General features: G+C 45.4%; 1 protein-coding gene across 1 annotated transcript in view; it reads right to left on the minus strand.

The window, feature by feature from the left end:
- Positions 1-16,657, minus strand: part of cntln (centlein, centrosomal protein) — a 578,849-nt gene that overhangs the window by 549,153 nt on the left and 13,039 nt on the right. Inside the window, 1 exon segment of the mRNA XM_038803995.1 lies at positions 14,278-14,366. Within this exon segment, the coding sequence (XP_038659923.1) occupies positions 14,278-14,366 (89 nt within the window).

The raw sequence follows: 16,657 nt of genomic DNA on the forward strand, positions 1-16,657 counted from the left end.
GAGCTAACGCTGTGAATGGGTCGGGTATTGTTTCTGGGGGAGGCGTTAGGGTGCTGATTCCTTTGCTGCTTCGGGGGGGCTTGACATTCTCGGGCATAATGTCCTTTCTGTCCGTAATTATAGCATTCCTGTGTCTTGGGGTGCTGCGCTGTAACTCTGCCTTCATTTACCCATGCGGGGTCTTGGTGTGCCCTTACTGGATTTATTGTGGTGTCAGCTCTCTCATGCTCTGTCTTTTTCTGTACCGACTGTTCCCAAGCTCTGGACAATCGTTTCAGAACCCACACTTCATTGTGTGCTGGGTCTGAGGGGTCGTAACTGGCGCATGCCTTCTGTCCTGCCTGTACGTGTCCATTTGGCCGTATTGTCTGCTAATAAATGGGCGTGGGCTAACTCACCAAATACTGCAGTGAAATGGATCCAAAGGCGTCCAGCAAACGCTGTTGGATGCTCTCCCTTTTTCTGCCTGCACCAGTTGAGTCCTTCTACCGGGTCTCCTCTGTTATATCCTATGGCGTCTAAAATGGCCGTTTTCATTTTGTGGAGGCTACCTCCTCCTACATTCCGTGGGTCAGGAAGGGCTGAACTAACTGAGGGATCTAAGCACATAACTATGAGCTTAACCTCCTCCAGCTCGTCTAAACCATACATAAGGGTTTGTTGTTTTGCAAACTCGAAAAAGTGATGTGGGTCCGATGTGGGGTGGAAAGTATCTATCTTCTCGCGGGCATCTCGTAACTGAGTGATCGTTAATGGTGTGGTGTACACGAAATTGGGTTAGCCTTCCGTGGTAACCCTGCACTGCGTGGTAATGGGGTTCATTGGGTTGGGTGCTGCCTGTGCAGTTGGTGGTGCGGGTGCTTTTCTTTTCGGGGCCTGGGGGGCTCTATTTTGATTCTCGGTCTCGCTTACATACTGTTGGGCCATTTCACTGAGTTCCTGCCAATCGGTCTAGCTGTGGACCAAATGTATCTCTAAACCCATTTTGAACTGATAGCAGAGATTGCAACCTTGCAATTTGCTGCCTGCATTTGGCAGGGTCCACTAAACTCTGTCTCTGTTCCATGGTGGAACTGTGGAGTGCTTGGAGGGCTGCCTTTAAATCATCGCATTGTTTTTTTAACAGCTGGACCTGATTCTCTCTTTCTTCTCATACCATTATAGCACGTTGAGTCATGGTAGTCCTTATCGTATTGGATTTGGAAGCTACTAAGGTGGGCGAGATAGGATTGATGTGCCCTCTTGACATCATCCATTTCCTTGTCCTTCGCTGCTAATTGCTCCCGGAGCTGTACACTTAATCTCTCGCGCAAGACAACGCGCAATAAAGAGGGCTAAAAGGGGTCATGAAATATCTTTGGCTAACAGGGTTAAGGAAAATCCCAAAGCCTCTTATTCGTATGTAAGGAGCAAGAGGGTAACTAGAGAAAGGATTGGCCCACTCAAAGACAAAAGAGGGAATTTATGCGTGGACTCGGAGGAAATGGGTGAGATTCTTAATGAGTACTTTGCATCGGTATTCACAAAGGAGAGGGACAAGACGGATGTTGAGGCTAGGGATGGATGTTTAAATACTCTAGGTCAAGTTGTCATATGGAAGGGGGAAATTTTGGATATTCCAAAAGACATTAAGGTGGACAAGTCCCCAGGACCGGATGGGATCTATCCCAGGTTACTGAGGGAAGCGAGGGTCGAAATAGCTGGGGCCTTAACAGATAACTTTACAGCATCCTTGAGCATGGGTGAGGTCCCGGAGGACTGGAGAATTGCTAATGTTGTCCCTTTGTTTAAGAAAGGTAGCAGGGAAAATCCAGGGAATTATAGACCTGTGAGCTTGACGTCAGTGGTAGGCAAACTGTTGGAGAAGATACTGAGGGATAGGATCTATTCACATATGGAAGAAAATAGACTTATCAGTGATAGGCAGCATAGTTTTGTGCAGGGAAGGTCATGCCTTACAAGCCTAATAGAATTCTTTGAGGAAGTTAATTGATGAGGGAAGGGCTGCAGATGTCATATACATGCACTTTAGTAAGGCGTTTGATAAGGTTTCCCATGGCAGGATGATGGAAAAAGTGAAGTTGTATGGGGTTCAGGGTGTACTAGCTAGATGGATAAAAAACTGGCTGGGTAACAGGAGACAGAGAGTAGTGGCGGAAGGGAGTGTCTCAAAATGGAGGAGAACAAAGAACAAAGAAAATTACAGTACAGGAACAGGCCCTTCGGCCATCCCAGCCTGCGCCGATCCAGATCCTTTATCTAAGCCTGTCTCCGATTTTCCAAGGTCTACTTCCCTCTGTTCCCGCCCATTCATATACCTGTCTAGATGCTTCTTAAATGATGCTATCGTGCCCGCCTCTACCACCTCCGCTGGTAAAGCGTTCCAGGCACCCACCACCCTCTGCGTAAAAAACTTTCCACGCACATCTCCCTTAAACTTTCCCCTTCTCACTTTGAAATCGTGACCCCTTGTAACTGACACCCCCACTCTTGGGAAAAGTTTGTTGCTATCCATCCTGTCCATACCTCTCATAATTTTGTAGACCTCAATCAGGTCCCCCCCTCAACCTCTGTCTTTCCAACGAAAACAATCCGAATATACTCAACCTTTCTTCATAGCTAGCACCCTCCATATCAGGCAACATCCTGGTGAACCTCCTCTGCACCTTCTCCAAGGCATCCACTTCCTTCTGGTAATGTGGCGACCAGAACTGCACGCAGTATTCCAAATGTGACCGGACCAAAGTCCTATACAACTGTAACATGACCTGCCAACTCTTGTACTCAATACCCCGTCCGATGAAGACAAGCATGCTGTATGCCTTCTTGACCACTATCAACCTGCGTTGCCACCTTCAGGGTACAATGGACCTAAACTCCCAGATCTCTCTGCACATCAATTTTCCCCAAGACCCTTTCATTGACCATATAGTCCGCTCTTGAATTTGATCTTCCAAAATGCATCACCTCGCATTTGCCTGGATTGAACTCCATCTGCCATTTCACTGTCCAACTCTCCAATCTATCTATATTTTGTTGTATTCTCTAACAGTCCTCCTCGCTATCTGCAACTCCACCAATCTTTGTATCATCTGCAAACTTGCTAATCAGACCACCTATACCTTCCTCCAGGTCATTTATGTAGATCACAAACAACAGTGGTCCGAGCACGGATCCCTGTGGAACATCACTAGTCACCCTTCTCCATTTTGAGACACTCCCTTCCACCACTACTCTCTGTCTCCTGTTGCCCAGCCAGTTCTTTATCCATCTAGCTAGTACACCATGAACCCCATACGACTTCACTTTTTCCATCAACCTGCCATGGGAAACCTTATCAAACGCCTTACTAAAGTCCATGTATACGACATCTACAGCCCTTCCCTCATCAATTAACTTTGTCACTTCCTCAAAGAATTCTATTAGAATACCCAAAACTTCCCCCTTCCGTATGACAACTTGACCGAGAGTATTTAAACATCCATCCCTAGCCTCAACATCCGACTTGTCCCTCTCCTTTGTGAATACCGATGCAAAGTACTCATTAAGAATCTCACCCATTTCCTGAGTCCACACATAAATTTCCTCTTTTGTCTTTGAGTGGGCCAATCCTTTCTCTAGTTACCCTCTTGCTCCTTACATACGAATAAAATGCTTTGGGATTTTCCTTAATCCTGTTAGCCAAAGATATTTCATGACCCCTTTTAGCCCTCTTTATTGCGCGTTTGAGATTCGTCCTACTTTCCCGATATTCCTCCAAAGCTTCATCAGTTTTGAGTTGCCTCGATCCTATGTATGCTTCCTTTTTCATCTTAGCTAGTCTCACAATTTCACCCGTCATCCATGGTTCCCTAATCTTGCCATTTCTATCTTTAATTTTCACAGGAACATGTCTGTCCTGCACTCTAATCAACCTTTCCTTAAAAGACTCCCACATTTCAAATGTGGGTTTACCCTTAAACAGCTGCTCCCAATCCACATTCCCTAGCTCCTGCCGAATTTTGTTATACTCTGCCTTTCCCCAATTTAGCACTCTTCCTTTCGGACCCCTCCTGTCCTTGTCCATGAGTATTCTAAAACTTACGGAATTGTGATCGCTATTCCCAAAGTAATCACCGACTGAAACATCAACCACCTGGCCGGGATCATTCCCCAATACCAGGTCCAGTATGGCCCCTTCCCGAGTTGTACTATTTACATACTGCTCTAAAAAACTCTCCTGGATGCTCCTTACAAACTCTGCTCCATCTACGCCTCCAACACTACACGAATCAACATTCCCATTCAATGTTGGGGAAGTGAAAATCTCCCATCACAACCACCCTATTGCTCCTACATTTTTCTATAATCTGTCTGCATATTTGTACCTCTACTTCATGCTTGCTTTTGGGAGGCCTGTAGTAAAGTCCCAACAATGTTACCGCACCCTTCCTATTTCTCAGCTCCACCCATATTGCCTCAGTGCTCGAATCCTCCATCGTGCCCTCCTTAATCACAGCTGTGATATCATCTCTGATGAGTAATGCAACTCCTCCACCCCTTCTACCTCCCCCTCTATTCCTCCTGAAGCATCTATACTCTGGGATATTCAGTTGCCAGTCCTGCCCTTCCCTTAACCAAGTCTCAGTAATACCAATAACATCATATTCCCAGGTACTGCTACACTTCTCGCATTAAAACAAATGCACCTCAGACCACCTTTGCGTTCATCATCTCTTCCCTGTCTACTCTTCCCCTTAGAGAAGGGTGACTAGTGGTGTTCCACAGGGATCCGTGCTCAGACCACTGTTGTTTGCGATCTACATAAATGACCTGGAGGAAGGTATAAGTGGTCTGATTAGCAAGTTTGCAGATGATACAAAGATTGGTGGAGTTGCAGATAGCGAGGAGGACTGTCAGAGAATACAACAAAATATAGATAGATTGGAGAGTTGGGCAGAGAAATGGCAGATGGAGTTCAATCCAGGCAAATGCGAGGTGATGCATTTTGGAAGGTCAAATTCAAGAGCGAACTATATGGTCAATGGAAGGGTCCTGGGGAAAATTGATGTACAGAGAGATCTGGGAGTTCAGGTCCATTGTACCCTGAAGGTGGCAACGCAGGTTGATAGAGTGGTCAAGAAGGCATATAGCATGCTTGCCTTCATCGGACGGGGTGTTTAGTATAAGAGTCGGCAGGTCATGTTACAGTTGTATAGGACTTTGGTTAGGCCACATTTGAAATACTGCGTGCAGTTCTGGTCGCCACATTACCAGAAGGATGCGGATGCTTTGGAGAGGGTGCAGAGGAGGTTCACCAGGATGTTGCCTGGTATGGAGGGGGCTAGCTATGAAGAAAGGTTGAGTAGATTAGGATTGTTTTCATTGGAAAGACGGAGGTTGAGGGGGGACCTGATTGAGGTCTACAAAATTATGAGAGGTATGGACAGGGTGGATAGCAACAAGCTTTTTCCAAGAGTGGGGGTGTCAGTTACAAGGGGTCACGATTTCAAAGTGAGAGGGGGAAAGTTTAAGGGAGATGTGTGTGGAAAGTTTTTTACACAGAGGGTGGTGGGTGCCTGGAACGCTTTACCAGCGGAGGTGGTAGGGGCGGGCACGATAGCATCATTTAAGAGGCATCTAGACGGGTATATGAACGGGTGGGAACAGAGGGAAGTAGACCTTGGAAAATAGGAGACAGATTTAGATAAAGGATCTGGATCGGCGCAGGCTGGGAGGGCCAAAGGGCCTGTTCCTGTGCTGAAATTTTCTTTGTTCTCTTTGTTCACTTAAATCTCCCTCTCTACTTTTCTCCTTCTCCTCTAGCTGCTTGCGGAGCGTCCTCACGACCTCCTCTGTGCCTCGCAATTGTGCCAGACAGGACATGATTGTATCCCTTGTATCCCTTTGTTAGTGCGCATGCAAATTACACACTTCCGAATTCTGGAGGTTTGCTCGAAACTGGTTTCACTTGTGGTTTCTTTTACTTTGTCAATTTGGATTCTAATTCAAATGCTTTTGTGGGTTCTCTCGGAATGACATGGTCACTTCTGGGACGAGTCCCGTCCGATGTCGCCAATAACTATTGTGCTTTCTTTCTACTTGGTCTTTTCGGTGGCTCTGTTCCAATTATGGCAATCAGTGAAATTGCCCTTCTTTCTATGCTATCCATGTCCGAATGCTTAGAGTCACCAAGTATCGAATTATACCACCACAAGTTTCAACCGGCTATCGATCAAAGAGCCAAACACCAGTTAGTTAGTTCAAGGTCAAGGGCACATGATTTACACACAATTAGTCATGCAGCATAAACACTATTAGTTAACTACACCTATCAACTAAGATAACCTGTACTTAACTTCGGGCACCCGGCTTAGGTCAGAAAACAGTGGCCGCTGTTCAATTCTGGATCTCTCGGGTTTGAAGGAGTAACTGCTGCTCAGCTGGGCTCATCCGTCTGGTAGCGGGTGTTGAACTTGGAATCACTTCTGGTGTTGTTGCGATTGGCGATGACCGTGACCGGGGTACCAGGGCCAAAAGAGAGCGAACATATGGCGAACTCTTCTTATATTCGGGGGGTTTTTGCGCTCTTTTGGGCGGTCCTTCGATTTGGGCCTTACTAATTGGGTGATCCCTGATCACTCCGTTCGATTCCTTAGCCAATACGTGGGCGGGGATCTGGATGGCTGGGTGTGTCCTAAGCGGTCACTGACCCTGTTTGCGTTTCCCTTGAACAGGGAGTGGCGCCAAAATGTCTGGGACTGTCCCGGTTGCTTGAGTACCAGTCCTTTATTTTGGGGAAGATGGGCCATCAAATGCTAATCAGCCTGATTAACATGCCAATGGGACGGAGTTTCGATACCGTCTGGATTTTTGCTGATAAATATGCATTTCCGGCTCTGAGCCTGCCTGAGTCTTGGCTTGTCCATTTTACCCGCCAGGCTTTGCCAGTTTCTCTGTACCTAGTTGGAAGTGGCCATCCCAGATGGCTACAGATTTTACCTCCCATCCGCATCCAGAGTCACATGCTCACTCACGGTAAAATTTTCCACAGTGTCTAAAACAGGAAATACTGGAATATTTGATTCAATGTAAAATAATTTACAGAAAGGAAAATGGAGAAGAAAATAAAAACAAAATTATGAGATCATAAGAAATAGGAATACAAGAAACAGAAATGTAAAATCTGTATTTTTAAATATTTAAATATTTCCTCGCTTCAGTAAAGCGTTTGATAAGGTTCCCCACGGTCGGCTATTGCAGAAAATACGGAGGCTGGGGATTGAGGGTGATTTAGAGATGTGGATCAGAAATTGGCTAGTTGAAAGAAGACAGAGAGTGGTAGTTGATGGGAAATGTTCAGAATGGAGTTCAGTTACGAGTGGCGTACCACAAGGATCTGTTCTGGGGCCGTTGCTGTTTGTCATTTTTATAAATGACCTAGAGGAGGGCGCAGAAGGATGGGTGAGTAAATTTGCAGACGACACTAAAGTCGGTGGAGTTGTAGACAGTGCGGAAGGATGTTGCAGGTTACAGAGGGACATAGATAAGCTGCAGAGCTGGGCTGAGAGGTGGCAAATGGAGTTTAATGTGGAGAAGTGTGAGGTGATTCACTTTGGAAAGAATAACAGGAATGCGGAATATTTGGCTAATGGTAAAATTCTTGGTAGTGTGGATGAGCAGAGGGATCTCGGTGTCCATGTACATAGATCCCTGAAAGTTGCCACCCAGGTTGATAGGGTTGTGAAGAAGGCCTATGGTGTGTTAGCCTTTATTGGTAGAGGGATTGAGTTCCGGAGCCATGAGGTCATGATGCAGCTGTACCAAACTCTGGTACGGCCGCATTTGGAGTATTGCGTACAGTTCTGGTCGCCTCATTATAGGAAGGACGTGGAAGCTTTGGAACGGGTGCAGAGGAGATTTACCAGGATGTTGCCTGGTATGGAGGGAAAATCTTATGAGGAAAGGCTGATGGACTTGAGGTTGTTTTCGTTAGAGAGAAGAAGGTTAAGAGGTGACTTAATAGAGGCATACAAAATGATCAGAGGGTTAGATAGGGTGGACTGCGAGAGCCTTCTCCCGCGGATGGAGGTGGCTAGCACGAGGGGACATAGCCTTAAATTGAGGGGTAATAGATATAGGACAGAGGTCAGAGGTGGGTTTTTTACGCAAAGAGTGGTGAGGCCGTGGAATGCCCTACCTGCAACAGTAGTGAACTCGCCAACATTGAGGGCATTTAAAAATTTATTGGATAAGCATATGGATGATAAGGGCATAGTGTAGGTTAGATGGCCTTTAGTTTTTTTTTTCCATGTCGGTGCAACATCGAGGGCCGAAGGGCCTGTACTGCGCTGTATCGTTCTATGTTCTATGTTCTATGTTCTAATAATTACAATCTTAAGAATTGAACTTCACACTTGTAAAAGTAAATTGTCCTGGCCAGAGAAGTCACTTGGCAATGAATAAAACTTAGCGCACCATTGAAAATTCACTTTCTGTTGAATGCAGCAACCTCTTGATAACTGCATTTAACTGCAATGTGGTGACAGCAGAGGTTTCCGTACAATTTCCTCCTTAGTTATGAGGAGTGCTGCTAGATGCACTCGTAAAATTTCAGGCCAATGCCTTGTATATTTGACCTACGTTGTGCTGCAACACAGAACATGGCATCTCACCGACTAGAATTGTGCTTCCGGCAGGGGTGCCAAAAACACAAGCCAGAATCGACTGGGTTCTCCAACACCAAGTTCATAACGAATGTCAGGCTGCACTATAGCAGGAAAGTAAAGATAGGTATGTAGATCCAAAGAACAAGACCGGATCTGAAGTACATTGATTAGCGTCAACCCCTGAATACTGGTCTATTATTATAATTTAATCAGTTTAAATCATATTATCTACATATTTAAATGAAACAACTCAAAATTAATACAAGGAGACTACAAGATAACATTCAGTCTTTACCAAGTGATCAAATTACTACTCTACAGTCAAGAGTGCAGGATCATTGGCGACGTATTTTCCCTGGAATTGAGTAACATTGTACTGCAATTGTCCTTTACATGACTTCTATTTTAATTGCAAACACATTAGTCACTTCAATGGAAAAATATTAGGCAATGCAGGATTTCTCATTGCCAGGGCATCTGTCACTTCAATGATACTTTAGATGTATCACATGCATTACAAATATATATATATATATATATATATATATAAAAACAGGGCAAAATGCTGAAGGGAGTTGGTCCCCCCCCCCCCCCCCCCGTCCCCCTCATCAATACTTACAGCCAACTGTTGCAGTGGTAGTGTGGCCCTCGCTACCAACTCACTCCTTGCTCATTCCTTCACACCTCTGATACTTCTCCCAGCGTCAAGCACCTTGTGTTATTCCAGACAATGGCCAAAGCAAGTTGGCACAAATGGCTTGACCATCTCTTGCCAAGTGTGGCTGACCCATGTTAAGTTCTATTGACCTTTAGTGTTTTCTGCCAAAGCTTCCCCAGGACCCGATGGCTTCTTACTCCACTAACAATCACCTCGTTAAACATAACAATAATAGCAAAATACTGCAGAAGTTGGAAATATGAAATAAAAATAGAAACTGCTGGGAAAACTCAGCAGGTCTGACAGGATCGGCAGAGAGAGAAAGAGTCAACATTTTGAGCCCAAAATGACTTCTTTTGAATTGAAAAGAGGTAGAAATGATTTTACGCTGCTGAAAAAGAGGGGCAGGGTGTGCAGGTGTTAGCAAAATAGATGGTCAACAATAGAGGAGAGGGAAGGAGAGATTGAAAGACAAAGATGTCATGGAACACGAGACAAAGGGACCGGTAATGATATAGTATTAACATCTTCATCTTTAGTCCAGAATAGATGTTAATAGCACTGTCTGAAAGCAAAATGACATTATATGTTAATAGCAGAGAAAGGATCAGCATTGTCCGAAAACAAGAACATAGAAGAAGTTATGGAGGAGGAATTGCAAAATGAAGGACAAAGTCCATGGTCTGAAGTTGCTAAACTCAAATGTTGAGTCCAGAACACTGTAAATGTGACAATAAACTGTTGCTTCTCTAGCTTGCTTTGGGCTTCACTGAGCATTGTAGTAGACCGAGGACAGAGAAGCAAGCATGAGAGCAAGATGGTGAATTGAAACGGCAAGTGACTGGAAGGTCGGGGTCATACTTGCTGTCTGAGTGAAAGTGATCCGCAAAGCAGTCACCCAGTCTGCGCTTTGTCTCCCCAATGTAGAGGAGAGCACATTGTGAGCAGCGAATACAATGGACTAAATTGAAACAAGCACAAGTAAATCGCTGCTTCACTTAGAAAGAATGTTTGGGGCCTTGGATGATGAGGAGCGAGGAGCTAAAGGGGAAGGTGCTACACGTCCTGCAATTGCAAGGGAAGGTGCAGTGGGAAGGGCATGGGGTATTAGGGGTGAGAGAGGAGTGGACCAGGGTTTCATGGATGCAACAGTCCTCATGGAATGCTGACTGTGGAGGTGAGGGGAAAGATGTGTTTGGTGGTGATATCATGCTGGAGTTGTCAGAAATGGGAAAAGATGATCCTTAAATTAGAGGCTGGTGGGGTAAAAGGTGAGGATAAGGGGAACCCTAATGATGTTCTGGGAGGGAGGGGGAAGGGCCGAGGGCAGAAGTATGGGAAATGGGTCAGACACGGTTGAGGGGCCCGTCAACCACAGTGGGGTTTGAGGAGCTGGAATCCTCATCGGAAGGAGAAGGAAGACATGTCAGAAGCACTGTTGTGGAAGGCAGCATCATCAGAACAGATGTGACAGAGACAGAGAAACTGGGAGAATGGGATGGAGTCCTTACAGGATGCAGGGTGTGATAGGGTGCAGTCGAGGTAACTGTGGGAGTCACAGGCTTGCAATGTTAACTTTGTTAAGCACCTTTGCTTTGCCTCTTCAACCATTCCCTCTAATAAGTACTAACATGTGGACTTCTTGTCACAAAGATCCAGTGATCTGGTCAGTAATTCTCCCCACTTCCCCTTGCTGATCAAAACAAACTTCAGTTCCTCTCCTTCATCCAAAATCTCCACTTCTCATCTTCCTTCACCAATCTATTGTCATACCCCATCTGAACTTCACATGCATAAGATTTACATCAGCACACTTATGCCTTTTCCACTAAACTACTGCGTAACTTCTCTCCTGACTTCTCACAACGAACAATATTTCTAAATGGCCTCTGATTCTCAGGCTGTATGTCTGTCAAACCACCTAACTGCACATCTTTGGACTGTGGGAGGAAACCGGAGCAGCCGGAGGAAACCCACGCAGGCACGGGGAGAACATGCAGACTTCACAGTCACTCACGCAAGGCTGGGATCAACCCCAGGTCCCTGGCGCTGTGAGGCCACAGTGCTAACCATTGTGCTACCGTGTCACCCTTATGAACAGGGAGGGGGGAAAGAAAACTCCACAGAACGACTTCCCAAACATTAAAGATGTTAATTATAATTACAGCTGTCTGTTTTACACAACGATTTGCAGATACACATAATCCTCAAGATGTGATATTTTTGTGCGATGTGCAGATATGGAGGGAGACTTCCCATTAGCACTGAACACATTTTTAAATTAAATATCTGCTCAGCAACAACCTTACAGGATATCAAACAAATCCCACTTTGCAGGCCAGCTGTATTTTCTTTGGTACTCAGTCAATCACCCAAGAGATGATCTACAAGAGTGCTAAGCAACCATTTCCTGATTTTTTTGACCCTTCTTTCCATTTTTTTTTAATAAATGTTTTTATTCTCCATTTTCACATTTTCCTTCAAAGTTTACACCCCACCCACAGACAGTAAACGGTAACAAATACAAAATCAATCCCCTTAACAATAACAACGATCCCATCCTCCCACCACCCCAAACAGCGACCCACCTGTCAATATATGCATCCAATAAAAGAAACCCTCCCATGGTCGAAACAAAAAACAAAGGAGAAAAAGAAAAAGGAGTCCAGGACCGCCCATGGTCACCATAGAGTCCCCCCCCCCCCCCCCCACTCAACACCATCCAACCTCTGAAAGAGTGCTGTACATCCCAAGAGGTGTAAACACCACCCCCCCCCCCTCCAACTCCTCCCGCCACTGCCTCTTGTAAAACTCCTCCTCCCAACCTCGGTTCCCTCCCCCCAACTTTCCACCCCGGCTCGACCACTCGGACCCTGTTCTGCCAGGCTCCGATGGCCGCAGCACCTCCGCAAAAGTCATTCCCGTTCACTGGCGGGCTTAAACAGGACAGCGTGGAGGCCCCCCGCCCGGGTCCCTTTCCCGACCCTAGGAAAGCCCAGTAATCCCCTTTTCGCACACAAACCTCGCATACCCACCTACAACCCAAAGAGCCCTCACTTTGAGTGAAAGTCCCATCACTTCCCTTGTCCAAATATATACAACATTGGCTCCTTTAGCCCATACACCCGCACGCAATGAAACAAAAAAGAAATACAGTCATGAGGTTACATCGGCACATGGCCATTTCTCAATTTCTCAGTTCTGCCACAGTCCTTCTGCCTTCACAAACTCCTCCGCTCCTTCCGCCGTTCCAAAATAAAAGTCCTTGAGTTTATAACTCACCCTCAGCTTCGCTGGATATACAATGCCGCACTGCACCTTGCTAATGTACAGTGCCCTCTTCACCCGGTTGAAAGTAGCCTGCCTCCTCGCCAGCTCCACCGTAAAGTCCTGGTATACACGTATACCAGCTCCAGCCCACTGCACCACCCGCTTCTGCTTGGCCCAGCACAGGACCTTCTCCTTTACGCTGTACCTACGGAAGCACAAAGTCACTACCCTTGGCAGCTCACTCGCCTTTGGTACAGGCCTCCACGACCGATGATCCCGAACCAGTTCATATCGGGTGGGATCCTCCCCCTCCCCCAATAGTTTCGCCAACATCGTGGCAAAATACTCCGTCAGCCTCGGCCCTTCAACTCCTTCGGGCAGCCCCCACAATCCTCAAATTCTGTTGCCTGGATCTATTTTCCAGGTCTTCCATTTTTCCTCACATATCCTTGTTAATCTCCATCACCTTCCGCATCTCCTTCCCCATCGAGGTAAGTTGATCACCGTGCTGCAATAATGTTTCCTCCACTTCCTTCAGCGCCTCCCCTTGCTCCCGCCCCTCTGCCACTGCGCTCGCCACCGCCGTCGTCACCGGGGAAATCACCTCCTCCACTAGCAGACTCAAAACCTCCCTCATCTCCTTCCTCATCGTCTCCATGTATTTTGTCAACTGCCTTTCGAATTCCGCAGCCATCACCTTAGTTATTTCTTCAGCCGTAAGCAATGCGGCCTCCTCTGGTGCTCCAGCCTCCATTTTCCTTGGTGACCCCGCGGTGACCTTTCCATTCCCCGACGGACCTTCAGCTGTTTTTTTTTTACAACCGTTTTTTTGCTCACCCTCGACATTTCCCTTTACTGTGCATTCACTGTGCCTCCTCTGTGCCTTCTCCCTGCTTTTGCTGCCTCCGTGGACCCTGGGACCGGGCTTAAAGCCCCGAAAATGCCGTCCCCGAACGGGAGCCCTCCATTGCGCGACTGCCTCCCTCCCGCCGTCACCGGAAGTCCCCCCCTTCTTTCCATGTTAATGAAGTAATTTGTTGTTTGGGTCAACATGGAAGATTTCATAACTTCCCCATTCCCTTTTATCCGATCCATGTTTCTCTAATCATGCTCATCTTTCTCCATCTCTGTAAAAATGCTGCCTTAATCAGTGTGAAGCATCAAACTGACTTTATCTTCCATGATCATTTTTGTAAATTTATCATTAATGCATTTTTCTTACAATGGCATCAACAGACTTCCTGCTACCCTCCAGATCCCTTCCCAGAACTGTCTCATAACTTCAATGAATCTGCATTTTCATTCATATTGCCCCGTAGTGACAGAGTGGGCGGTTCTCCAAAATTCAACTTTGGCGCTCCGGCGATTTCTCGGCTGCTGTGCATGTTGGGTAAAGGGCTCCCCATCCTACAAACGCTAATCTTTCAGAAAACCAACTGCCAGCTCACGCTGACCAGCATCCCTCCTTATAATGTGGATACCAGAGCTGCACACAATATTCTTGCCGTTTTATACAGTTCCAGCATATTCTCTCTGCACTTGCTTCGGCTAATGAAGGTAAGTATACCATATGCCTTCTTAACCACTGTATCCACCTACTCTGCTACCTTAAAGGACCTGTGTACATGCACACCAAGGTCCCTCTGATCCTTCACACCATGTGCTTTTAAAATTTGAATGGCAAAACTAAACTTCACTCACCTCTCGAGAACCAAACTGATGGCCTGTGTTAGATCAGGGTTTGCTACCTGCAGACGCTTCCACAAGGACCACACAAATTCTTTGTCAGCCTGCACAGAAATTGTAGGAGTTAGTACCGTCACAAGCATTTACAAAACTGTTCTTTAAAAAATTGCAACACAGTTCTAACAGTGACGCAATTAAGCTGTATGATGAGTTCCTGATTTTAATGCCTAGTGACTGACATAGATTAAAATCGAAGAATAAGGAACGGGTGAAAATGAAGGGACAATTCAATACCGATCTGACCTTGGCATAGCTGAAGAGGTAACACATGGGCAGCATTGTATTTGAGCTGTTCACTCATTCATAGAAAAGGTTGAGAGGTGGCCCCATGTTATGCGTGGCATTCCATACTGCAACCTGTCTCCTGGTAAAAGGGAATCAACCCTCAGCCATCTGGCAGCACAATCCCAGTTAAAATCAAATATAAAAACTAAGGGCTTTGGGCTTTGACAAAAAGAGACATCCATACTCGAAACGTTGGCTCCCTTCTCTCTCCACAGACGCTGTCAGACCTGCTGAGATTGTCCAATATTTTCTCTTTTTGTTTCAGATTGCAGCATTCGCAGTACTTTGCTTTTATAAAATCTGAATATGCTGGATACACACAGCAAGGTAGTCAGTATCTGTGAAGAAAATGACATTTGCTTGCCTTAGGGGGGAGTGTAATAAAGGTTCATCAGATTGATTCCTGGGATGAGCGGGATGTACTAAGAGGAGAGATGGAGTGGAATGAGCTAATATTCTTTGACGGTTTGATTGTACTGTGACAGACAAGGTACTGAAGGCTTGACAAAGTAAATGCTGAGGGGTTGTTACCCTTGGCCCTGAAGTCCAGAACTAGGGATCACAACCTTAGGATAAAAGGCGTGGCCATTTGGGACTGAGATGAAGACAAATTTCATCACTCGGAGGACTTTTGAATCTTTGGAGTCCCCTAACGCAAAGGGCTCTGGATGTTGAGTATATTCAAATTAATGTCGACAAATTCTTGGGTACGAACGGAATCAAGTCGTATATGGGGAAATCGAATTGATTCAGAAGTTCAGCCATGACAGTAAGGGATAGCAGCATTCAGTCAAGTTGATTTACATGTTCTATTTTACAAAAAGAATATTTATGGCACCATTGCTTCATGGCAACTAATAATTTAAACTACCTTTTGAAAGAAAACATGCATTTGGAGGGCATTAATAAATTCCATCTAAATCATTGGAATATAGACGAGAGGGATAATGCCCTACATATTATACCACAAGTGAAAACGAAATGTCTTTTTTTTTAATCCTGTGGATAGTTTGCAATAAAGTTTTTTCCAATATTATTTTTTTCCAAAATAGTTGGCTGCTGCATCGAGATCGTAAGGACAAAGTTACCAAATTACAGAGACTGTAATGTGGATAATGTTAGCTCAGATTTCCAGAGAAAAATAAAGGAATGTTTAGAATGTGCATATCTGCATTGAATATGCATTATCACGCAATTAAGGGGAGAATGCTGCCCAGGAAACAATTGAACATAAAATTTATAAGATTTCTATGAGAATGACCTTACAAAGTGGAAGAAATTACCCCTGAATGAGCACAGAGGTCATCTCCCCACACATAACAAACTGAAACTATTCTCCATGTAGAATGCTGCTTGAAATGCCGATAATTGTTAGGTCAAAGTACCTCTGCTTTGGTACAAATACGAAGGCCGACGTGGTGTGAGGAGAGTGACCCCAGTAAAAGTAAAGGAACAGGATACAAAGATTTTCTTCCAGTGATCGGAATAAAGAGAAAAACGGGGTCGGACTCTGCAAATCATGAAATCTGCATCTTTTTTTTCAATTTAGAGTACCCAATTATTTTTTCCAATTAAAGGGCAATTTAGCGTGGCCAATCTACCTGCCCTGCACATCTTTGGGTTGTGGGGGTGAAACCCACGCAGACACGGGGAGAATGTGCAAACTCCACACGGACAGTGATTCGAACCCGGGTCCTCAGCGCCGTAGGCTGCAATGCTAACCACTGTGCCACCGTGCTGCCCTTCTTTTCTCCAAAATAACGGTACGCAATATTTTTAAAAAGGAATAATGCAAGTGCCGAGTGGCATGGCATTCAACATGCATTCTGCTTGCTGCAAAGGCAATCAAAACCTCAGCATACAGTAACACAATCCCGGTTTAAAACAAATGCAAAAACACAAGATGCTAGAAACACACAGCATCTGCGAAGAGCCTAGTTATTGGCATTTTAAGTGCATCGCTCTTGCTTTGAAGGTGTGTCATATACGGTAAATCATTAATTTATTTCACGGCTGGACATACATATGTACTGAACTTTTTTTGAAGAGA

Source organism: Scyliorhinus canicula, chromosome 8 (assembly GCF_902713615.1).
Source record: "Scyliorhinus canicula chromosome 8, sScyCan1.1, whole genome shotgun sequence".
NCBI classification, from domain to species: domain Eukaryota; kingdom Metazoa; phylum Chordata; class Chondrichthyes; order Carcharhiniformes; family Scyliorhinidae; genus Scyliorhinus; species Scyliorhinus canicula.